The sequence below is a fragment of the Lepidothrix coronata genome, unplaced genomic scaffold, assembly GCF_001604755.1.
Source record: "Lepidothrix coronata isolate B3197 unplaced genomic scaffold, Lepidothrix_coronata-1.0 Scaffold100, whole genome shotgun sequence".
NCBI lineage: Eukaryota > Metazoa > Chordata > Aves > Passeriformes > Pipridae > Lepidothrix > Lepidothrix coronata.
This window is the reverse complement of record NW_016690280.1, coordinates 221,791-247,690: the sequence shown is the minus strand read 5'-3', so window position 1 is coordinate 247,690 and position 25,900 is coordinate 221,791. Positions and strand designations below refer to the sequence as shown.

The window sequence follows — 25,900 nt, the reverse complement described above, 5'->3', positions numbered from 1 at the left end:
GAGCCCGGCTTTGAGCCATGCACGAGGCAGCCCAGCCATGACCACTCCACTGGCTCAAACAGCACAGGGCTGCCAGCGCAGCCACAAGTGACTACAGCCACACTTCAGCCACAGGAGTCAGGTTAAATTACACATCTCCAGGCATCTTTCCTGTATCAGAAATAAGTGTTCCCGAAATGACAGGTGATTTTGCCCGAAAGGTTTTGCCGCCTCTCCAGGTGAGCTCACCAGCAGACGCGGGTCCTGCCGCACCGCAGTGACCCCCCCGCAGCACTGAGGGTTTGCAGCTGTGGGCATTTTCTAGGTCATCCCCACACAGCACAGCCAGAGCACAGACACAGCCTCGGCGTGCCCAGAAAAACGCAGCAAATCGGAATTGATCTGGACCACAGGGGAACGGGAGCAGCCGGAGAGGGATGCACGAGGGCCGTGCTCCTCTGGCTGCCGCAGCACCGAGACCACACTGTCACTGCGGTCCCTCTGAAGTCTCTCTTTAGATGGAGGCCTGTGGCAGTGGAGCTCACCTGAAACCCAGATGCAATTCTGACCCCAAGGTCAAAGAGCACAGGTTTTTATGCCTCTACTTAGCAAGGAAGCCTGAACAGTAATTTTTCAGAAAAGCAGAAACATGGCAGTTTCCATAGAATTTAGAGTCATTCAGCGTCCCTTTAAAACATGTTCTAAAGCACAGCCCCTCCTTACAGCAAAGCAAAGTGTCTCATGAGCTAAATTTTGCCTCCATACACAAAAACTCCAAGTCTCAACACAGGAATAACCTTGACTATGAAAGAACAAAAAGCACACGTTGTACCTCCTGAGGAACAACGAAACCTACATTCATTCAAAGTAGTAAAGATCACAGTGCAGGCATCCAGCAAAGGCAAAACTAAAACCAAACAAATGCTCATAACAGCCTTTTGCAAGGGCAGACAAAACAGCTCATCCCAGTAACTTCCATCATCTGGCCTTCAGACACCCCATAGAAATGGATCCAAAAATAGACTAAGAATGCTCCCTCCTGCATATTTTGTGCCCAAATATTTCAGTGGAATTTTGGCCTGTAACGCTTTTAGGTTTTGTAGAAAATGCAGCTGCAATATTTTCCTGCAAACAATAAAATCTTGAAAAAACTTTTTATCTGCTCAGGGTAGTACCTTACAACCTACCACAGGGTGAAAAATGAGTGCCTATGCCTTTTGGAGGATTAGGATCCTAGTTTACAAATGAGGCAAGAAATGCCAATATCACACTACAATCTAACCATTGGGGTTTTAACATCTATTTATTAACTGTATAAAATAAAATCCTGGACATAAGACAAACAACATCATTATCCCTGTATTCGTTTTCATTTGATAGCATTATTATTCCCATTTGTGGCTGCTAGATAAGAGAATGTTTGGAGATCTGGTTTATCAGTTTGGAGATGGGTAAACTGCTGAAAAATGAAGACTGCAAAGAAGGTGATAGTGCATAATGCAGTGCCAGTGATGAAGCTTTGCAGGAACCATGATCAGAGCTCCAATGCCAGATTCCAGGCAAGCTTTCCTCCATTATTCTCAGGCTGCACATTAACTTTCATTTTTTATTTAAGTACAAAACATGAAGAGAATCATAATAATAATCTCCTGTGTTCAAACAGAAGAGACCTCTAAATATTTAAGTCTGTTTAACTCAACAAAAACTTCCGTGCATCAGTAGAAGGAAGGGCAAGAAAAGAACTTAATTTCCCTGTGTTTTAACCAAAGAGGGAATTTTGAGGCTGTTCAGGTAAGTCTGACCATCACCTGAAGGTATTTCCTATGGCACTTTACTCATCCCTGTTCTTCTCTAGAGTGCTACAGTGACAGCATCAGGACATTATGAGAGCAGCTTAATACTAAAGCTACTAGAGAAAGATCACTTGCAAGCTGTAGACCACTTTCCCTGGCATGCTCCAGCTGTGGAGTGCTGTTTGTACAACCAAGAGCATCCACAAACCTTGTCTAGCCAGAAAGTCACATGGGACTTGCCATCAGTATCACAAAGCAAAGCGGGAGAAGCACAGTAACAAATTTCCTGTTGTCTGGTGATACAGCCAGTATGGAGGCTGAGATGGCCTATGGAATTCAAACTTGCACTTCAGAGCAAAAGGTCCTGTTGCAGCAGTAATAGTTCAGTTCAAAGCCAGAGGAGCAATCTCACACAGCAACAAATGCTCAGAATTAACCTCAGTGAGTTACCACTAGGGTAAGACAGAGGAAATATTTTAAATGTAGTCTCTGCCCCAACAATCTTATAACTTGTTCAAAACCCCAATTCAATTACTGTGAACCAAGTGCTTTCCAAAACACAGAAGAACCTATCCCTTTTCTAACACCAGGTGCTGTGCCCATTCTGACTGCACAGCATGAATCTGTACCACAGTCACCACAGTCCCTTACTCTGTTATTAATGCATCTCCCAGCAGGCCTCATTACAGAAGAATATGCATGTAGCTGTACATTTATAGCAAGTAGAATGACTCTGCTAATTATGCAACAGCTGCCTAATATGAGGACCACCAAATGCAAGAGGCATCTGAAACACTTGTGTGAAATAATTTTACAGAGATCCAGTGAAAAACTGGTTCCATCCCTGTAACAAGAAGTTCCAATCAAATAGTTATCCACTTGTCTAGCAAACTGCAGTTAAAAAAAAAATCTTACTTGAAATATAAAACAGCGCCTGCAGTTGAAAACTGCTTTACCAGTACATCTGTACAATGCTAAAGTAAAAGGGAACTTTGCCATGGATTGCAACAGAAGCAGGAGACCAACATGCCTCCCATGGTAAGTGAATCCATAAAATGTACTTACAGCTGAGCCTGGGGACTTGGAAAAAAGAAGGAAACAGAATTCTATTAACTCTTAGAATCTTAATCAGCCATACTGCCTTTCATCTTGATGAATGAATAAATTAAAGCACTCACGTTTTTTCTTGCTCTTTGAACAATGCCACACATGTACCAGACTGCTGCAGTGAGGGGCTGAGAATTCATAGCTCTGGTCTGACTAAGAACACTTCAGCAGTGTTAAGCAGCATCCAGACTACTCAGATAACACATCTTAATTTCCTCTCTCAGGAGAGACCCAGAGAAGCACCATTTAGCCCAATTAAAGTTTAAATATGAAACCAGGTTTAAAGTAAAACATAACTGAACAGTCCCCTTTGCTTCATGGGTACTATCTGCTCTGGATGGGCACAAGTACCCAGCTTTCATCTCTGACAAGTAACCTCTCCAGGGGATGCTGCTCCTTGTAGGGTCACTCTAGCTCTTTTTACCACAGACTTGAAAGCTAAAAGACACATACTGTAACCATAGATGTGTGTGGCACACTAGATTGGGATTCAAATGAAAATAACTTGGAACACAGTAGACAAAACTCTGTGCAGGGCAAGCTGGAGAGAAACACAGAAAATATTCACTGACAGGTGCTGCACAATGAATATAATTGCACCATAGTTCAAAGTGGTGACTTATCAGACCCAGGCACAGGAGTGGGTCTGATAACACACGCTGGGTTATCGGGAAAATCAAGAACAGACTCAGTAGTCTCCTCTCAAAATAGAAAGTCCTTTTTCCAGACAGGAAAAACATATCTGAGCTAAGAGATTTATGGAGTACCTTCGAATTCAAAGCAAAGGAAGTGAAACAAATGCTGCCCTCACTAAGCGTAGCCCTTGAGATAAAGGAAAGAAGTCTGAAGAAGCTGCAAACCCTTGTTGGACAGGACTGTGATGGGCAGTATCACCAAACACACCTTTATAACCACATCATCACCACACACTAACTCTGGAAAGGACTCTGCCTCTAAGTTATTGTCTGGCCAGTCCCTTGCCAGGTTTGGATTTTGTGACCTGACTGAACCTCAGCTGGGGTTCCAAACCTCACCGGCCTTCTGTAAGTGCTCATGTTCCCCTTGTAGCAGCAGTCAGGTGCTCACAGTGAATCTGCTCACAGTTCATACTACTACACTTGATTCTGTGAGACTTACCAGAAAGCAAAAGCATCAGTGGACTCAGGACTTCCAGAGCTGGTTCAGACTTCAGGGGCAGTTTCAGACAACACAAAAATGAGCAAACTGTGCAGTTCAGCCCAACTGAGGATCACTTCTCAACAGTATTTAAAAGTTAACAGCTTAGTGAACTGTTGATATAACCTGTTCTACCAACAATGAGAAACAGGGCACATGTCAAGTTTGCTTACTTATTCCCAGGATTTGACAGTCCCCTTTCTCAGAAATCCCTAATACAAGGAAAAACACACTCCAATAAGGATATTGGTACAAGCACCAGCTCATCTCTTATGTCCATTTCAAGGATCAACTCATCACCTGTAACAAAGCATCTCTGACTGAATCCTCCAAAATCTGCAGTCCCAGGAGGAAGTTTCTGGGGATAACATAACACCTAAAGTATTAGCAAGGGACTATCAGAAATTCTTGAATTGTCTCATTTATGTGATCATCTGTGCTCTACTGAAGAGGAACAGGTCACATGGGCAAATAATTTTACTGCCATTGACCAAGCTGCTTATGGATGAAATTGCAATTAAAAGAAAGGGGCTTTTATTTTTCTTGCCCATAGGAAAGGTCTCGCTCCCTCTGGGCTCACTCCAAGGGTCAGACTTCAGTTTCAGTTACATTATAATTTTCTGCTTTCTGAGAGCAAGAGCAGGTAGAAACCACAACTCATACACATGTCCCTCCTGACACCTTGCTCTCAGACGCTTGGCTCTGCTCAAGTGACATTCACTCCACTGTGAAGTGGATTTAGCTGTGTGAACATGTAAAAACTCTGATCTAAACTTGTTTTCTTCTGGGCCCAGAGCCAGCATTTCAGCTCTTGCCAAGGTAACGATTAACATGCTAATTTGGAACTCCACTGACCCAACCCCCATCAGAAAAGGGTGCTGTGATTCAGGTTAGGTAACCCTAACATCAGGGGGGTTTCCAAATCAAGACTGCTGATCCAAGCAGCCCGGCTCTAGATCCCAATCCTGACTCTAGAACCAGAACTGCAGAACATGGCAAGCATGATGCAAATACCATGTGAAGCTTTTTCATCCTCAGCAAATCCTTTTCGTGGTTCACAGTTTCTGCCAGCAATCTGCAGCAATTTTAAAAGAGGCATTTTCTACTCCCACAAAATAGCGAAACTCCCTTGGAACTAGACGAGCAGTTTCAGTGCTCACCTGCTGGAAATTTCATCCAGTAGCTAGACTGGATTCATGCTTGTTTGCTGATGTGGTCTTAAGCAACATTTTAAGGAATAATACTTCCACATAAGCCAATTCCCATCACTGCACCAACCGTGTTAGCTACAAGGGGAACACCGGCCGTACACGATCCCCTATGACTCCAAAACCTGTCTCATTTGGCTAGTGGGATTTGAATGAATGCTAAATGAAATCTTTGCTTTGGCTTTTGTTTACCAGGTTTCATCTATGCTTTGCATTCTTTCAGAGTAAAATTCAAGCCCTAATTATTGCATCCCACCCTGTGTGTGTTATACCACATAACAAAATACATAATTAATGAAAGCTGTGATTAATAGCATGACTTATATTATTTTACTATTACATCATAATTCAGCATCCTGAGATCAACCCAAAAACTCAGACTTGCTGAAAATATTTCCACCATTTACACAACTTTGTTCTGCATTTCTGTTTGTCAGAAAATTCCAGATGTTACATGGTAGTAGTTTACGTGCATTTTATTCCACCAAAAGGTGACCAACAGCTCTTCAGAACAAATCCCAACCACCCTCTGCTTTTGACTGCACAAAAAATCACTGTATTGTAGTTAGATTTTTAAACAATACCACAGTTATTTTCAGGAATATTAAAATACATTCTGGGCTAAACCCACAATATCCCTTGGCTTTGGGGCTCTGCACACAGAATACAGGATGAATCTGGCACTGCAAGGCTGCTCATGCTAAAATTACCTTGGCCCTTGCTCTAAAACATGAACCAAAAACACCCTATCCAAGTTTCTGGCGACTCCATGGAAACAGTCAAAAGGGGACAGAAGCATTATTGTTATCTGCAGCAAAGCTAAGCAGATTTGTTAAACCAATATTCCAGTATTCTGTGGCTAAAATACCATCTGTCTCTTTTCCATACAGTTATTTCCCCAGGAGTTGCCATAACACAGTGCACACCGAGATCAACACTACCAGGGAAAAACAAAATCCTGCCCTATCCTGAAAGGAAACAGCCATTTTCCAGAACTGGTACTTTTCAGCATGAGACACTGACTGGAGGCTCTATTTAAGAACAGGACTGCCAGGACAAGGATGAGCTCTACCAACCTGCCCAGCTCACTGCAAGAAAACATTTCAGTGGGTTTGTACTGTGGGCATTATTCAAGGCCCATTCTTAGTTTACAAAAAAGATGGTTTTTGTAAATGTATTTTATGCAAGTAGGGTCACACTCACCCACGAGACAACACGCACTGCCTGAAAAAGAAACTGCAGTTCACAAAGCTTATAGTATCAGCCTCTCCTTTATTTGATTTTGACTTTAAAACCCAACAAAACCATCTTTTATTTAACTGAAATGCATATAAACAAGACAACAACAAACAGTGAGGGAAAATTCATGCCCCGTATCCTTCTCCTGAAAACCCTTCCTTTTCTTTCTAAGGCCATAACCAAGATTATCTCTTGTCTTACAGATACCAGAGGAAGACATTTTACACTCACCACTAAAGACTGTCAGGTATTTAAGTTTCTCTATTTAAAGCAATAAGGTTAACTTTGGAAGTTTTTGCCATTTTTAGCTCAGCTCTTGATACAGCCAATAGTGGCAGATATTGGTTTCAGAATGAAGGAGAAAAAAATCTGCACTCTGGCCTCCCACGTTCACTTTTAACAATGTAGATCTCTACCATGAATTCTTTTCTTTTTTGAACACCTTCCAATCAGATTACTACCTTCTTGCAGTTTCTTATCAGGGTGCAAATCAGTGTAGCTTCAAAAAATGTATTTTCTTCTCCCATCCTATTGCTAATAATGCCTTATAGAACCTCATGTACACATTGCTCTAATTTCCCATGTCCTGTATCCCTCTTGGCTTTTCCTTCCATATACTGGGAAAAGAATATGAATGTTCCCATTACCAGGGAAATTCAGAAACAAAAACTAATCCAACAGTTTGTCTCTTCACATCAGCTTTTCAGCAGAAATGCAAACACATATTTTACATTAGCCATTTCTAACCATCTTTTAGAGTCAAAATACCTCTAAAAATAAAAACATTACAAGCAACATTGGCTAGAAACACTCAAGATTATTCACTTATGAACACACTGTTACCTGAGTTACAGTTCCCATTTCTGAATTGTGAATCTCACCCTCTATCATATGCTGAAAGATGGGTTCCTTCATCATCCCTGGAGTCTGTGAACTCTTCAAAAATGGTCTGAAACAGGACTTTCATCAGATAACAACAGAAACCCACCAATGGCACCGCTCAGCTGAGGAACAAGAGCCTGTGGTGCCTCGCTCTCTCAACAAAACAAAAATGAAAACATGTAACACCACACATGCTGACTTAAGTAGTTCTGCCTATAATGGGAAGAATAGAACTTGACAAATAAACAATTAGGATAAAGTGAAACTCATGTTAAATGTAGAATTTATCCTTACAGTTTACTATTTAAAAACTACCCCTGAAACTTGCAGGGTGATTTTTAGCTGAACTGTGCTGCTTTAAAAATGGGAGCACCAGCTTCCATTTTTATGATGATGACCAGGTCTCTTCCCATGTAAGCAGGTGATGAGTTGGATTCTCAGCTGGAAAAGGTGTAAGCATGAAACACCACCCACTAGATCCTGCTGAGATGCTGGTTCATAGTTGACGTGACAAAGCACAAAAAAAAAAAAAAAATCAAGAGGTTTCCCTTATGAGACATTCAGGATACTGTTTTGAACACAGATTTCCATGAAGGCTGAAACCAGAAAATCATTTTCTGGTAATTTCAGAGAGATCTGAATATTCATTAAACTATTGGATACAATTTCAAATCAACTTCCAAGGACAATGCTTACATCTTCATTGAGCTCAGCTAACACAGGCTCCCACTCACCGACACCCACTGCACATTCCGAGGAAACGGCAACATGTAGGTCAGGCTGTGACCCACAAAAACACAATGCAGGAGGGATCTGTGAGCACAGAGCCCTGCTGGGCTCTGCCAGGCAGGGATCCCACCTCTGGGAAGGCAGGGATGCGTGTCACCCATCAGCTGTGCCCCCGAAACACGCGCTGGACACGCTCTAAACTCACGGCTTTGTTCTTTAGAGCATTTCCAAATTAATTAGCGCAGCCTTTCCTTAGTTATAAGCTACCAAACAGTAACCAGCACAATTATTCTCTCAGCTGTAAATAACCCAATCTTCCTCCAGTGCAACAGTCCCCACATACTCTTTGTTTGCCAAAGACTGTAACTGATCACAATTTCCCATCAGAGAGGGGACATGAGAAGGTGATATTATTAAGGGCTGTATTAAATTAAAGCAGACTCTTTAAAAATTACTGCCTCTCATTTTGTTCCTCACTAACACACAGAGATGGAACAGAGCAGCTTGCAGGACCTTAAACATCAAGTACAAATAAATACAGTGAAAAAAACGCTCAAGGACTTACCTACAAATCACAGAAGTTCAAAACAAAAATCACATTAATGTTCACGAAAACCTAAGTGTATATTATGTATTAATATAATTTTAAGTCTTTTTAAAATTTTTTGTACACCAGGCTTACCCCAAATGCACACAAAACAGTACAGTATCGGTTCTAATTAATTTCTATCACCTGTAACATTTAAGAGTTCTAAGGATTTGGCTTAAACTGTAGAAATTAAAAACTAAAAGTATTTTTCCACCCATTAAAAAAAACAATTGAGTGAATTTTAGCAAACCAGTGCACATGCAGAAAAAAACAAATGCAGAAGCCCTCACTCCACCATTTCTCCCAACTTTATTTGCTCGCTCATTACTGATTGCCCTAAACCACCTGGGACCTCAAAGCAATTTTCAACAGCTGTTTCTTCTCTTTTCAGTTTTAGTTTCCATGTTACTTAGACCTTTTGTTTACAGTCCATGCAATGTGAGGTTTAACAAGTCTTTCCCCTAAACACTTAAAAGAATATTACAACAAAAAAATTTCAACAAACATCAACAAATATCTTGAGAAATGGAGTACAGGTGTGAAGCTATTACCTCCTGGGTGGAGATGGAAGGAATGAACAAAGTGGGAGACAATGTGCATTTGAGCATCAGCTGTTCTCAATTAATTCAAATAATTAATTTTATTATTTTTTACTAAGTAATCTGAAATGCTGTTATATTTTGCATTATCATTTCCAACATAAAAGAAGGTCTGGCATACCCTACCAACTCTTCTGTCCTAACAATTTTCTCAGGTACACCAGTTTGCTTTGTTATCCATCTGAGTACATTTCAACCAAAGTTAGAAGAGCAACTGCAGTCTATCTGGTCTTCCTTTGTATTCCTTATTTGTTGGTACTTGTTAAGCTGTTAACTAACAAGGTTTCACTGTGCAGCTCTGTACTAAAACGTGTGCTGTATTTCTGTGCATCTTTCTTGTGCAAAGCTGCCGTGGGGACGGTCACAGACATCAGTTCACTCCTGACAGCTCCCCTTCTGACAATTGGTGGTGCAGACTGTTCAGCACAGGGAACTGTGATGTCCAAACATCATCTTCCAGAGAAAACACAGATCCTAAAGTTTCCAGGACGTGTGATAGTTTCTCAGCAACCCACCAGTGATCCAAATGCACGGCCACCAAAGCAAACAGCACCACCAGTTCCAGTGAGAAGAACTAAAAGCCCATGTTCCTGAAAATGCTTGCATGTATCATTTCTCCTTTAAAGTTCATTGGATGCTTTGGAATCCAAACTGTAGACTGTGATCCACACTGTTCTTCTGTCATTTCCAAGGAGCTGTATTTACACATTTGACCTGACAGCGTTCAGTGTGGCCGCACCACAAGAGCCTTCTCATGGTTCTTCCCAGCATGCTGTCGAATTTTCTATTTAGAGCCCCACCTCCTGGAGCAAAGATTTCTAGTCCTCGTATTTTAAAGGAGAAATTGAAATAGCCCTTAAACTTTAAAACCTAGAAGTACTACCAAAATTACATTTTTCTGCCCTCACGGATTCTGGACACTGAGAGCTGATGACAGAGAACTGCACAGGTGCTTTGCACAGACCTAGAAAGAGAAGGCAGCAGAGAGTCCATCTCTGAAGATGGGAAGATAAATTTGTTATAATCTGGTAAAGACCAGATCTTCAAGGGATATAGATTTACAGAGGAACTTTGAAAATGTTGCCTGCCTGGAATTTAAGTAAGCTATTGATTTAGAAACACATAATGCAAACGTGTAATTGTAAATTCAAGTAAAAGCTATAAACATAAATATAAAACAAAATAACTGCGTTTTTAAAACAAAAATATTTGTTTTGCAGGCTTGTAGTGCAAACATTGCGTTGCCATGCACAAAGATTAAAGAGAAATCTGACAGAACCCAGAAGATACGAAATCACTGGAAAGTGATTCAAAATTTGGGTCTCTGGTAAGGACTATTTTGCTGCCTTGTGACTTCAAAAAGCCAATAGAAAGCACAAATACTGGGCACAATTAAAAATTACCATGGCTCAGTAGTGAAAGCATCTTCAGGCTCACATAGTTTGGTTAAAAAGAAGAGGGGGGAAAAAACAGAAGTTATAATTAACAAACTATTTGGATTTCAACTGCTCAAGCTACACCTGAGTTACATCAGCCTTATGACAGTAGAATCCACCACCATACCTTTCTAACAGTTGGAGGACTATTTTTATAACTTTCTAAACTGCAATATCAACTATCAAATGAATGAATAGGAATTAAAATTGAAAATTATTCTGGGCATTGTTCTACCAGTTACATTTCACAGCATTTTCCTGACTTGAATACCCTGAGGTCACTTATCCTTTGTAATGGAAGAGAAATTATGCAGCATCTTTCCAGATACATTAAAGTCTTGGTAATAAAAGGTCTACCAGAACCCAGCATACATTTACAAATAACAACAGCCAATCACCTCCTCAAAACACAACCATGTTTTAGCTGTACCTTATTTTCAATTCATAATGAGCAGGACACAGAAGTTGTTATTCAGAAGATTATTTAGCTGGGAATGGCCCCTGAAAGCAGAGGGATTAGCAGAAGGCACTGAAAGGTGACAGGGACAAGGTTCTGGGAAGGGAGGCTGAGGCAAAATCACAGAGCCTGAAGTGGGGCTTGGGGAGGACACTGGAAATACCTGGCTCAAACTAATATCCAAGGCAAGGGACATGTTTCTCTACCTTAGGCACTACCAGAACAGTTTGAGAGCAGAAAGTCAGAAAGGTTGCAGCATCTGTCACTGGTAGCCTACTCCTTTCTGTTGGGAGTTCTGCTGACAACCAGGGAATCCCAGCAAGCCCACCCTACTGCCACAGTTCTGGGAAAGGGACAAAGCCAAAGGGGCAATCCATCAATAGCTCCTGGCAGCCACCTCCACCAGGCAACTCCTATGGAAATCTCAGCAAAAACTTGCCAACCTTTCCTCCCTGAGGTTTCTCCTTGGGATTTTGCTGCCTGTGGAAGCAAAGGTGGAAGTGGCTGCAGTCCCATAACTTGATTAGAATCACAGAGCATCTCAAGTTGGAAGACACCCATGAGGATCACTGAGTCCAACTCCCTGCTCCTCACAGGACCACCTAACACTAACCACATGACTAAAAGCATCAACCAGACACTCCTTGAACTCTGACAGGTTTAGTGCCCTGACCACTTCCCTGGGGAGTTTGTTCCACTGCCCAACCACCCTCAGTGAATCAGCTTTTCCTACTGTCCAGTCTGAACCTCCCCTGATGCAGCTTCATTCCATTTCCTTGTGTCCCATGGCTGGTCTCCAGAAAGAGGAGACCAGCACCTCCCCCTCTGACCCCCCTGAGGAAGCTGTGATGGGGTCACCCCTCACCCTTCTCTTCTCCAAGCTGAACAAAGCAAGTGACCTCAGCTGCTCCTCCTAAGCCTTGTCCTCAAGACCTTTCACCATCTTGGTTGCCCTGCTCTGGACACACTCTAATAGTTTGATGTCCTTCTTGTATCGAGGCACCCATGGTGTCTTTTGATTGACACAGAACTACTGATAGAGCACTTGTGTCCTGTGCCCTCTTCAACAATGACCATCTCACCACTCCCAGATTTCACCAAAAGTGTGGCCATTCCTGGAGAACCTCTTAGAATCACTGGGTATTTGCCTCACCGAAGCACCCATCTGAACCGGGTCAAGTGCCAGCAGAGGCAGCATTTACAGCACAGCAGGCCTGGGTCTGAAATTCCTGTGCAGACCAGCAGGCCAGATCAATAGAAACAAAACCTGAGTCAGAGCAGACGCAATAAATCCCACATTACTGTCTGAAAAGGGACAATACATTCTCCTGATGGGCTACCCAGATGGCTAGACCAGGCATGATATCTGCACTACTGCAGAATCTGACCCAGCAAATCAGAGACATTGAGAATGGGAGTCCAACGTGTCACCTTACAGTGATGCACTGGACAGCATCAGAATGCAAATGTTTTAAATAATACACGTAGTTCATTTTTTTCCTTACAAGAGTTGAAATTAAACTTCTAAAATATGTAATTCTCTATGTTTCCAACCTATAAGGTATGATCAGCACCTTTTATATATTTGCATTCCCAGTCTACAAATGAGTATTCAGTGCCATAACGTAGGAAAAATGCAGGATCTGGATCTGACCTGAGTAGCCATAATGAAACTGAGGGATGGCAATCCGGTAATTTCAGCATAAATTGCACACCAGCCCAAGAGGCAGGTTTCATCCATCAGTGGCTGTGAAAAAGGCACTGCACGTACAAAGAGATGCATCCTGCGGGGTCCGTGGTTGCAAGGGAGAACAGAATGTCTTCACACGCACACGGCAGCCCTGACAGCCCAGGACACGCACAGGTGCCATTCCGAGCATCCCGCTGGGCAGGGAGCCTTGTGCACGGCCGTGCGAGCGCCGGGGCGGCCACAGACGCCCCGCGAGTGTGAAAGAGCGCGGGGAGCGCCCGCAGGGCCGCGCCGGCCCCGCTCCGCTCGGGCTGCCCCGACGAGGCCCAGCCCGACCGGCCCCGCAGCATCCCGGGCTCCGCCGATCGCCCCCGGCCCCGGAGCATCCCTTCCCTTCGCTTCCCTTCCCTGCAGCAGCCGCCGCGCCCAGCGCGCCGCGCCCGCACCGTGCGGACAATGACCGGCGGGCGCACAATGGTGCGGGGCCGGCGGGCGGCTGCGGGCTGCGCCTGCCACGCCTCTCCCGCCATCGCCTCTCCATCACCAGCGCCGGCTCCCGCTCCCCTCCCCTCCTCTCCATCACCTCCATCGCTGCCTCTCCCCCCGCCGCGCCGCCGCCCCGGCCCCGGCCCCCCGCAGCCGCCCGGTCATTGTTCCGCCGCCGCGGGCACCGGGCGACCCTCCTCGACCGCCGCCGCTCACCGTGCCGCGGCCAGGGGAGGATGCCGAGCGGCGAGGGACGAGCGCGGCGCATCCATCTTCCCGCCGCCGCGGCGGCTCCAGCGCCCGCACCGGCCCCGCCGCCTCCTGCGCGCCGGCGCTGAGGGCGGGCGCCCGCCCCGCCGCCGCCCCGCGGCCGAGGCTGCGCTGCCGGGCCGGGGATGCGGCAGCCCCGCCCGCCCCGCCGCAGCTGCGCGGGGAGCGCGGCACGGACCGGCCGGGAGCGCCCCGGCCCCGCCGCTCCCCGCCCGCCGAGGGGCCGCAGCCCTCGGGCCACAGCCAAGGCGACGCGAAGCCTCCGCAGCCCCCGTGGCCCCAGCCCGGAGCTCGCCCCAGGCCTTGCGACCACCCAGGGACGCCCCTCGTCACTGGTCTCCCCTTGGACAGTGAGCTGATGGCCACAACTCTTGGAATGTGACCATCCCGCTAATTCCATACCCACCCATCGAATCCATGTCTCTCCAGCACAGAGCCAAGGACACTGTGCGGGTCAGTATCAGGTGCTTTGCCCAGGTCCAGGTAAATGACATCAGTCACTCTGCCCTTACGCCCCAACACATTAACCCCATTGTAGGAGGCCACTAAGTTCATCAGGTACAATTTGCCCTCAATTACAATAATTTTACAAATGGTCTCATTCATATCCTCAGGTTTGCATGGAATAATTAGGAGAGTGCTTCCAAAATACACCAAGATCCAGCTGCTCTGTTTAAAACCATCTGCTTTAGAAATCCTGGTTTGATGGGTGCTATGGAGCAGTAATTTCTAGGGATGCCCAGAACCAAGAACACGGGATCCCTCAGCTCCATGCACATGCATCAGAGAGGGCCCAGGGCTTTGACCCACAGGCTTCCACCTGTACAACTGGTCTCATGAAGCACAGGAAGCGATGGGTAAATGGCAAAGGGCTTTTAAAATGCTTTGTCCTGGATTAAAATCACACTACAGCCATAGGGATAAGGCTGTAATAAATTTATAGGGGTGAACAAGGACACCAACTCTGAAAAAAGGCATAATTATCTTTTTGCCTCCTCAACAAAATGATCCACTGTGGTTCATCCAATTCTATTTGCTACAGTACACATGAAAGCTGCACCATAAAGAAACCCAAGGACAGTTACTTATTGTTAGTTTTTTAATTGTACCATCCCACTGGCTGCTTTTCTACTAAAAGCCAAAATTATCTGTCAGGTCCACTGACAGAACACCAGACAGCTGTCACCTGTGGCTACTTGGGACTCCTCTGATACTTGTCAGTCCTTCAACATGGACATGGCACCTATACAAGTGCCTATTCTACTGCTTTAGTGAAACATCTCCCACGTTGGTCAACACAAGCCAAAGCCATTAAGTAGCCAAACTGGTAACAGTCTCTGATGAGGACAGCAGTGATATCGCTAAGAGGTCATCCAAAGAAATGCAGTAAAGACCAGAGGTCACAGGGCAGAATCAAACCTCAAATGTACTTTAACTTCAGCAGACAAGCCCCTTCAATGCCTCAGTTAGTCCTGTGTACTGGCACACATCTGCCCTCTAACTGGAATGATGTGGTGAGTAGAGCAGGTTCTCGCATTCTCAGCACAGGCACTTTCACATCAGCTGCCCCTTTGCCTGTTGGGGCACATCTGTCTTCAGCTGTGGGCTCTGCTAACTCCTGCCCTTCATGGGAGGGCAGCAACCAAAGGAGGAATTTCCCTAGAAAGAAGTGGTTACACGTCCCATGTGCAGTGTCACATCCAACGCACAGGTCAGAGGTATCAGCACTGTTTGTGTTCATGGCGTTACAGAGGACAGATTGAGCGGCGAGACACGACGTGTGGGAGTGTTGTTGGCTGACAGTGACGCAGGGAGGAATAAGGGAGCAGGAACATCTGTGGATGATGTTTCTCCTTGGTTGCGAAGCTGTAAGATCTGCCGCAGCAGGGCCTTTCCCTCTTCTCTAGTCTGAAATTCATTTGTAGAAAACAAAACAATGCAAATATGAATGAGTGGTTTCTGGGTCAAATTCAGTATGTAAGCAGTGTAAGTTATAGTAGTTTGTCATTCTGTAAGGCTACAAGCTATAAAAACCATCCTCATTTCTTTTTTCTTCTGCTCCTTAAAAACACTAAGGTATGTCACTTTTTTTGGTTTTAGTCTTTCCTCCTTTTACTCCCCTGATTGGCACATTTCTTGGGTATTTCAGAGACTGGAACAACTGAAGCATTCCAGCAAAAAGTAGATTGGCAAAGCTTCAAACAAGCTGAATTTAGGTTTTCTAGAGCTCCAGGCAGCTTTGTTAAGCACAGGCCAAACATCCTGCACTCATGGCTAGTGTGTGCCACTAGGCTGGGCTTAAAAATCCCAAACTGCCCACTTACAGAACATCACAGAATACAGAGATGCACACAAAAACCAAGTATTATTATATCCTCTGCACTGCCTACACACAGAATATGAGATAAAAGAAGTTTTATGAGTACCATCACTACACAGTGTGTGGGAGTTTGTGACCAGTTAACTAGCTTCTCACCACCAAGATTTTCAGCAGCCTTAGGATTGCCATGTGGAGCCTCAAATTCTTTTATTTAGTGAACACCAGTGAGATAGGGTTCAATTTCACTATCTACACCACATTCCACGACTTTTATCAATAATGAGCAGCATCAGTTATCAGGTGTACACCACCACTCAAGATGTGACCTGCATGGCAGACAGCCCTCACTCCCTCATAAAGGACTCTGAGGGGGGCCAAGATCAAGGTCATAGATCCCTTAAGTAGGAAGCACCACAGACTGCACAGCTACTCACATCATTGAAGGCACAGCATTTCTGAGCACACGCTGAGGCTTCATCCCAGAGCTTACACTTGAAGTAGTACTGGGCCAGGTAACGGAATGCAGTGCTGACCTCCAGGTGCTCCACTACCTCCTACAATGAGGAGGGTAAAAACACCTTCTGTAAGTGCCTTCCAAGACAGTTCTACGTCATGTTTACTTCTCCTTTTATTCCCAAGTTATCCTCTTACCCCACAGGAATAGATATCCTGGATGTATTTGATGTAGCATTGAGCTGCCTGTTCAGATTCATTCAGCTGTTCGTGCAGCCTAGAAAAGGAGAAAAGTGGGTCACTGGAACAAGACTGAACTGTTAAAGACCTTCTTGGTCTACAAGAAAGCACCTGTTCAACCTGACCTCGACTAAAGCCAGGTCCTTTCCTTCAGAATTTGCAGGACATGCACCATGTACTGCCTCTCGTGGAAAGAGATGATCCAGATTGAGAACATTCAGGCTGGCAGGCAGAGAGGCAGTTAAATACTGACTGCCAGAAGCAGTGACAACCAAAGCGGGGACCTTTGCTTATTTTGTTCCATTTTAAAGCTTTTAACAAACCTTTGCGATTCTATTTACATGCTATCTCCCCCCAGTGCTCCTTCTTCCCCGCTACATCCCAGATTTGTACAGCAGCTTCACCTTCCACTTGCCCTTTTTTTTCCCTTCACTTTTCCCATTTTATATTACTTTATCCCCACTAAAAAAAAATAGTGCTGATGTCACAGGATTCGCATTTATTTCACATTAGACCCTTTCCCAGTGTTACAGCCATATACTAGAGAGGAAAAATAAAATCAATCAAGCTACAACTTTGTACATCATCTACCATCATGGATTGCTTTTAAGCTGCAACACAAAAAATGCAATTGCTAGCACTGCCTGCTCAAATCACCTCAGGATTCAGAGGAGCCTGGCAACCCACATTATGCTATCATTCCCTCTAGTTATCCTCATGGAAACTTAAAGCTAAAGCTGGACACCAGAATTTGCAGTCACTACAGACCTAAAGACACCAGTTCTTACACAGCTCCAAAAGTAATACTACCTAACAGCAATTCCACTTGTTTACATTCAGTATTTTATCATTAGGTATCAAAGTGTGACTTGCATTTAGCACAACCCTGATGGTTCAGGGACAGTGGATACTCACTTGGAAAGTTTCACAAGTGCCATTTTCTCCACATCTCCCACAGCATAAGCCCTCCAATAGCACTGTCAAGGAAGGAAAGTCAGTCAAGCACGCCAAAAAATGACCCCAGCACAGAAGTCAACAACAGAAAACTACAGGATTTGTCAGCAAAAGGGGCAGGTATCTGTAGACAACTCTTTATTTATCAGCTGCTCTAATTACATTGCAGCAGTTGTACCTACCACAGCAATGAATTCTAGCTGTGTGCAGTTTGGGTGGCACTAGCTACACAATTTTGCTGTGATTCCACCCACTGTCCTGGGAGACACCTTAAAGTCACATATATCAGTTCTCACCTTTTTGGCTTCCACCAACTGATTGAGCTTCTCATAGCATTCCCCTAGAGCGACCAGCATACGAGAATCGTTCGGTCTGTAAAAGAGCAAAAAACCGAAATGGTTAATGATTTACACATTCTAGGATCGCCAGGGGAATTTTGCAGGCTGGGAAGAGGTGGCTGCTCACCCAGCAGGGCCCACCCCCTGCCAGTGCTGCTGAGGGGTTGAGTCCTGATAGGCGAGAAGAGCCGTGTTTGCCACGCCCTTCACACGAACTCTGCGCGGAGACGTTGGAGGCTCGTGGCACGGCCCGTGACACTATCCATGGAAAAACTCCCCGCCCCAGGAGGTACAAGGCATTCCCACCTGAGCTGGAAATATATAATAACTCACAGCTTCCTTGAGCGTGTGGGCTTCCCTCCCCCAGCCCCAACGGATCAAGGCCATCACTTCAATTAACAGACATGGAAGCTGCAACTACCAAATTTCATTGGTGGACCTCGTGGGCAGTGACCATATACATTTTTCCACCCTTATCCTTTCTTTCCTTTTTTCTCCCTTGTGCATTTTCCTTAAAGATTATCTTTATGCCATATTGCTATAGATGGCAGATATGGATGATAACACCCAAAATGGCAACATACCTGTTTACCTTTGAAACAAAACTGTTTTAAAGTAAACCCTACATATATATGTTTTCAAACACCAATTATTCAGTGTCGCTTTTCACTCTCATCCACCCCAAGGGATTTATTAATAAGAAGCTGGTTACCCCCCCACACCCTTTTCCTGGGGCGGGTCACAACATTTTTGGCATCATGGACAGGATCCTTTGGATGTGGTGGAGTAATCAGTGTAGTCCAAAACTGATACTGAGGACGAGTCAAATGGTGACCGTCCCCTCATTATAAAATTAAAGTGATAATTTTTCTCCTCTCAGTGTGACCTGGGCACGTCAGACCTGTTGAAAGGCTTTCTGGTGTAGCCTGGACCTGTTGAAAGGTTTTTCCAGGAGAGAGTCAAGCTGACCCTCAGAGGGTTAAGGGGGAGAAAGACATTACCCTGAGCTGGGTTAATGACTGAGTCAAAAGGAATAACACCCCAGGGTGAGTTATATGGGGATTATTCCCTCTTGATGTCTGTCCTTGGATTAGGACTACTTCTTGTACGTGCTGTTTTGGGAGTTGTCCTTAGAGCAACACAAAAGGAGAGGTTGACTATTCAGAAATCTTCAAGTGAAATTATAAGATCTTACAAGAGTCAATGAAAGCATTGCAGGAACAACTAGAAAAAGAAAGCTTGCAATTAACTGCTGAGCGTGAAGCAGTTTGGGGGGGAAAAGGGAAATTAATCTGCTGCTTTGGTCAGCTCTCCAAGATGAGGAGAAGGAAAAAGGAAAAGCTTGAAAAGGCACTAGAAACAAAAAATTGTGAATTATGAGGCATCAATTTAAGAAGTCCCAGACCAGTGGATGTTGATAAGTCCCTGAACCCCTCTGGGGAACTGGAAGAGTTTGAGCAAAGTTATCCAGAGGACAAAGTAATACATACGTGTCCCCCCTCATTAAAACTGAAACCACTGGCCAAGGGGCAGCTCGGCAAACTGCACAAATTACAAAGTACTGATTTTTTTTCTCCTTCCCCAACTTACTTCCTGTATGTAAATCCTTAGCCAGTAGCAACTATGTCAGAACAAAGACGGATAAACACGGCTCCATTCTCAACTCTACCTGAGCTGGTGGGCCCGTCTGTAGTAGTAGAGACAATAAAATGGCATCTTGAGGATTTCATAGGTTTGCCCCAAGCCATACCACGCTCTGTAGTCCCTTTTGTTCACCTCTATTGCGTGTCTGTCAAAGAAAAGGAGATGAACTAGTCAGAAAGCCATCAGGATCAAAACCAAGTTCAGCAAAACACTAACTAAAAACAGCAGGTACTATTACAGACACAAACACCATTTTGTGCAGTACATGAGTGATACCTGTAAGCCTGGATAGCTGCAGATGTATTCTTCATTTCCATATACTCATGTCCCATAAGTGTCCAGGCTCCCAGATAGCGAGGATTCAGTTTCAAGGCCCTTTGGAAATAGAGTGCTGCTTTTTCATGCTGGGAACGCAAGCTATAATAATTTCCTAAAGCAAAAGTCACAATATTTAAATAAATTTTAAAAATCCGCAACCAACCAACAAAAAAAATCCCAATACCAACAGAGAAGTAGAAAAAAGGTTGTAGTAGGTATTATCTACTACCTCCTACCTTACATTATAAAAAGTAAAGAGTACCACTAAAGGCAGATCAGATTCAAACCTCAAGAGACCTAACAGCACTTTGTTCTCCAGTGTTCTGGTCAATCCTTTTCCAGTTGTACCAACCAATTTAAGAACCCATCCCCTTGGAATGTCATGATCTTACAAATTAATTTCCTGGTGCTGACACACAATTATTTCCATTGCAGAAGACTACAAAGAGATTTTCAGGTACATGGGTCTCCTTCCTGCACTGTTAGAAATGAGGGAAAAGGGTATTCTGTCATTTAGTCTGCTTCTCGGGCTGCCTGAATCCACATTCACCAAGTGGTTTGGACAGCCTTGCTGGCTGATGACTTTCACAAGTGTTTCCTTGCACAGCCTGCAGACAGCAAAATAAGGACCTGTAAAAGAGCTGGCTCTCACCGATGACACAGCAGGTCTCAACACGGTACTTGTCTATCTCACAGAGATTATGAGCCAGGTAGCTCAGCTCAGGCTTCATGCTCTAGAGAAACAAAGAAATGAAAGAGATGAGAAAGAGAGCATACTAGGTTTTCTCAGAAAACCTAGGCAGTCAGCAATGCATACATCTCTTCTATGGAGTTGGGAAGCAAGAAGCCTGCATTCAGACAGCACCAGCTGCATTGCCAATGTTTTACATACCTCTGATAAACACCAAAAGTATGGACAGGCCACAGAAAGAGTGCTTACCCTTACATAGAGCAAGTTGGAGAAAGTGTCCATGTTTTCTATCCTGTAAGGATCTTGTTTCCTTAGCTCATTAAAGATGGATAAGGCTTTGTCAATATCTGAAGAAGAAACAGCAGATGGAACACCAAGAACTATAAATGCCAAGTTTGCATTAAGGTGCTCATTCCTACTAGTTAGTATCACTGACCTCGAATATTGTGGTAGGCAACTGCAATCTGAGAGATGATGTAAGTGCTCTTGGAAAATCCTGCATCAATGAGGCTCTGATACTTCTGCAGGGCCTCCTCTATCAGCTGTAGCTCTGTATAAATGTGTGCAAGAAAGAACTCTTTCATCCATGTATCTGGCAAGGACAGGAACTTCAACTATTAAGAACCAAAGAAGAGGAGGAAGAGATGACAATCAGTAGCATTCTACGAGCCATCTGTGGCAAAGAATCCATTATCTTCCCTCCCATGATTTAGCAATGGTCTCGAGGTAGGAGGTTTTCCTGCAATTGCTTTCTTAAACCATAAGACCAGCTACAAAAGAGCAGTATTAGGACCAAGAATTAATGTCAGGTTCCTCTGCAGGACAGACTAAATAATGCCTATAAACTGAGAGCATTGAAACAGCAAAGGAGCACTAAGACATGGCGTCTAAAAAAGCAGTACAATATGGACCATGTAATTCTACTTAGTTACTCCCAATCTACTCCCATGACTCTTGAAATTGCAGATAAATTGAAACCATTTGGTCAACTGGTGAAGATATTGTCAAATCTGACATCACCTGGCTCTTGCTTCTGCCACTAAGCTTATTTCTCCTTTAAAATCAGAAGTCCTTCGAAAGACTGCACTTTCTTCCTATGTTTGAACATCAGTATCATATCACTATTTTCAAGGAACTAAGTGAACAGACTCCAAATGACTTCATAAAAAATGCATTTCCCTTCTTCCACAAATCGGTGAGGCTCTATTCTGTGTCACCTGTAATATTTTAAATACTTCATCAGGCAGAATTTACTGAAGACTTCCAGCAGTGGACTCATAAATTCCATGCAGAAAGAAAAGTAATCTGTTTTGGTTGTATATCTAAGTTTGGTTCTTTGATACCATTCACCTCATATGTGTGGCTTTGTGTACGTTATTGTCTCAGCTTTAGAAAAAGGAAGTCTTGGGAGGATGTCCGTCATGGGACAAGGTGATAACCCTGGTGACAACTACTTCAGAATACATGAATTAGACATTTCTTAAACCACTTTGTGGGTGAATGGTATGAAATTAACCCTGCCTGTATAAGGATTCTCAAGCTACAGCATGGCAAGCAATTGAAGAAAAAGGGACTTTAACAACATGATTTAGTCTTGGATTGCCTTGCCTGATAGAGTCTTAGAATAAAGCAACATCAATCTTGTGGCAACAGAATCACTGGTTACTTAATCAGGCTAAACTCTGGAATTTGTTAACACATCTTGGTATCTCTCAAGTTTTACCATCTCTTTATCTGTAATCAAGTTGCAAAGCTCCAGCCAGGCTCCCCAGTGCAAAGGCAAGACATGAGCAGCTTCAACAAACACATCTATTGCTTCTTTCACCAGGTCCAGCTTCCGCAGCACAACACCATACCTGTAAAAAGAGTTATCAGGTTAACCACAATCATAAAACTCTGCATATCCACACAAATATATAAAAAATGCATGCAGATGCTTACAGATAAAGGCCAAATCCATCCAGTTCCCGTGCCTTGTGCTTCTTGCTGAGCTCAACTCTCAGTTCTCGTAGAGCTTCATTTTTCACCTGTCCTTTTTCCAGAGGTCCTGCATGAAGAGCAAGTCACACAACAAGCTTTCAATCAGGAGTCTCACCACAGCAACTGCAAAGTCTGGGGCACATTCAGAATCATCACTGACAAAGGCTTCACAGCCTGTGAATATTTTCCTTATTTTAAAGAAAATCACTTAGTCTGGTCACCTACTTTAAAAGAAGACCTAAGAGATGAAAATCTGTAAGCTGTAATTAAGCCAGTGAATGGAAAGAGAATGAAAGAAATCATGTTACAGCATACTATTATCCAAAAAATTGAGAGGAAAGCCATAAACCCAAGATGATTTACATGAAGAGATAATAGTGACAGTTTTGTTACATTGTCTTTTATTTCTTGAAACTAGAGACTTACCCAAACTATCCACTGTCTCATCATCCTTCTTCTTTTCCCCTGACTGTGGAATAGAGGAAATTCAAGATTACAATAGCATATTCCCTATGTTTGCTGCAGTGCTTGCAGCAGCACGTAAACTGAGTTTTCACAAACATTACAGTTCTGCCAAGAACAGTCCTATTTTCCTTTCCCCCAACACAGAATTTGGACTTCAAGGTGGCCGTTTGGAACAGAATGGGCAAAAAATAAGGTATGCCAGGGAAGGGTGAGAAGCAAAGGAGTTTAGTGCTAAAATACAACTTTTTCCTCTCCCTTACCAGGTATCTGGAGTACATGTACAAGAAGTAAGCTTTCTGGCTCTTGCAGCCCCGTAAAAAGTAGGCAGCCCTGTCATATTCCTTCAGATCAAAGTAAGACTTGGCCAGTGTGTAGGCATCCAGGTCACGAGCATCCTCCTGCGGGGACACACGGGACTTTTAAGACCTGAGAAGCTCCAACATACTTTAGGAAAATCACAGTTACAAACATATCAAGGAAACTGCTCCAAAAGCTAAAACTGTAGTTTATTCACCCTCAAAGATGGTTTGAGCACTATCAGAAAAGTCCCTCTGCTCCCTCACATGATCAGATTCTGAAGTTTTCAAATAACAAGTACAGACTAGTTAGGAACATTTAAAATACACAGGGAGATACCAGAAACAAATTGTGGCAAGCTGCCAGAAGGCAGGAATTAGCTGCCCAATAAGTACAAATGGGGCCTCTGGTGGTCTAGTGGTTAGGGTGCAGGACTCTCACCTCTGCGACCCGGGTTCGATTCCCGGCCCCCCGGGCAGATGGAGCTCATCAGCCCTCCTGTGTGGCAATCCATCTAAGAGAAGGTCACTCTAAACAAACCTACGTTCTGAGGACCTCACTGCCACTGTCCAAGCTTGCTCGGCCCCGGCAGATGAACCTCAGGGCTGTGTCTCACCTAAAAAATCCACTGCGCAGGCTCGAAGTGGATAACCTCGAAGGGTTAATGACCTTTCCCAAATCTTCCCTCGCGAAGACTGGCCATTAAGTACAAATGACCACAAGCAAGAAACCTGCTCAGGAATTCCATATCAAAGAACATTAACTGGCTAATATACACAAGAACATGTCCTTGGTAACTACACCTTGACATGCGTTTATGACACGTTACACTTGTGCAAGTTATCAGCACAGGCACACACCTACGAGTCCTACCGTACACCTACAGAGGTGGGGACAGAGACACTCAACGCGGTTCTCTTGTGTCCTAAGGAGCACGAGTTTAGTGGCGTAACATAATTTGTATTAAAGTAAATTTCTACCTCAGTAAAGAGGAATAATTTTGCTTTCAGAGTACTTCATTCAGGACACGGCAGCAGAGAATGCTTTCATCTGGGAAAGCACACTCAGCTCTGCCGCCCCACTGAAACGGAAAAGGAAGCTCCTCGCGTTCCGGCCTCCCGCCCGCGGGCTTTGGGAGATCGGGATCACGTTTTTTTTTCCGCGGGACTTGGGATTAAGCGGCCCAGCCCGCGGGAGCTGCAGCGCCTTCCCCGGGGCTCGCAGCCCGCCCCCGGCCGTACCTCGGTGAGCGCGGGCGGCGGCGGCAGCTCGCTCAGCGGCAGCGGCTCCAGCGCGAACGCGAGCTCGGCGGCCCTGGGCGGGAGAGAGCGTTACAGTCATCCCAACCCCCCGGCTGCAGGAGACCTTTAGGGCCGTCAAGTCCAAGCCCAGCACTGCCGCTGTAACCCCCTACACCACCGAACATCACCCAGCGCCAGATCCAGGCGCTTCTTGAACACCTCCGAGGGACGGTGACTCCACCACCTCCCCGGGCAACCGATTCCAATGCCTGACCGCCCCAACAGTGAAAAAATAGTTTCTTTTATCTCACTGAATCTCCCCTGCCTCAGCCTAAGGCCCATTTCCCCTGGTCTTCTCACTGCGGGAGAGACAAGGCCCCACCTCACCGCAGCCTCCTGTCGGGGGGTTGCACAGAGCGATGAGGCCCCCCCTGAGCCTCCTCGAGGCTGAACCACCCCGGCTCGCTCAGCCGCCCCTCACACAACACGTTGGCGCCGGGCCCGCCGCGCCCGGCCCGGCCCCGTTCCCCGCTCCCCGCTCCCCGCCGTGCCCGGCCCCGCTCACCATTTCCCGCTGTGCTGCAGGCCCCGCTCGCGGCTCCGCTCCGCCACGCTCAGCAGCTGCTTCTTGATCTCCCGCAGGTCCGAGAAGTCGGCGGCACCGCCGCTGCCGGGCGCCATCGCCACAGCCGCCGCCATTGCTCGGGGTCTGGAGCGGGAGCGCTGAGGGCGCGGTCTCCGCGCTGAGGGCGGGCTGTCAGCCACGGTTTCATGTCAGGGGACGTGTATAGGGACTATCACAAAATACCTGCATTTCCTCCCGCGCACCCTTTTATTAGAGATTTGCTGCTTCGGTGATGGGCGGAGGGGGCAACGTGAATTCCTTTTACCTTCAAGGGGAAATCGTGTGAATTTCTTAAAACTCTCGCCAGGTTTTAGGACCTTTATGAAAGCATAAATTCTGCTCGCAGCAAAAGCGGTTTCTTTAAAACCCATTTCAAAAATGCACATGCTAACCAGCCTGTCCCACAGCAAGCTGGGGCTCACAAGATTAAGGCTTTTTCACCTTCAGTTTGCCCATCATTCCAAGGAAAATTAGGTATTTTCTTCTTCGTTTTGCCGCTCGTGGACTTCAGTTTCTGTACTGTTAGAACCAAACACCATAACAAAGATATGGAGTGTTAAAGCAATTATTCTCCTGTTGGATTTCTCCTGTGATGCCCTACAAAGCTCGCTGGAGTTACACTGAAAAGTAATTACTTTAATACTCCATATCTTTGTTATGGTGTTTGGTTCTAACAGTACAGAAATTGAAGTTC

The 25,900-nt window shown here is 44.9% G+C and overlaps 2 protein-coding genes across 5 annotated transcripts in view; both read right to left on the bottom strand.

Annotated features, from left to right (window-relative positions):
* JAKMIP2 (janus kinase and microtubule interacting protein 2) overlaps positions 1-13,696 on the bottom strand; it is a 45,832-nt gene extending 32,136 nt beyond the window's left edge. For 2 of the 3 annotated variants that reach the window (XM_017822874.1, XM_017822872.1), the window contains exon 1: positions 13,587-13,696. The gene's annotated coding sequence lies outside the window, so the exon portion shown is untranslated. Of the gene's footprint in view, positions 1-9,580; positions 9,881-13,586 lie in introns of those variants that run through there. The other variant, XM_017822873.1, reaches the window with a different exon arrangement.
* A 1,025-nt stretch (positions 13,697-14,721) lies between these two features.
* CDC23 (cell division cycle 23) lies at positions 14,722-25,314 on the bottom strand. 2 transcript variants are annotated; one of them, XM_017822877.1, is made up of 16 exons: positions 25,147-25,314; positions 24,582-24,654; positions 23,304-23,441; positions 23,005-23,047; positions 22,540-22,645; positions 22,322-22,454; positions 21,035-21,212; positions 20,848-20,945; positions 20,560-20,641; positions 19,866-20,019; positions 19,615-19,734; positions 17,904-17,979; positions 17,569-17,630; positions 16,612-16,690; positions 16,395-16,514; positions 14,722-15,548 (listed from the first exon to the last, which is right to left on the bottom strand). In XM_017822877.1, the coding sequence occupies exons 1-16, from the start codon at positions 25,278-25,280 to the stop codon at positions 15,378-15,380; spliced, it is 1,767 nt and encodes a 588-aa protein (XP_017678366.1). In that variant the 5' UTR covers positions 25,281-25,314; the 3' UTR covers positions 14,722-15,377. The 2 variants fall into 2 exon arrangements, with proteins under 2 accessions (XP_017678366.1, XP_017678367.1); XM_017822878.1 differs by lacking the exon at positions 24,582-24,654 and having other exon boundaries at positions 25,147-25,243.
* Between the last annotated feature and the right edge of the window lie 586 nt (positions 25,315-25,900).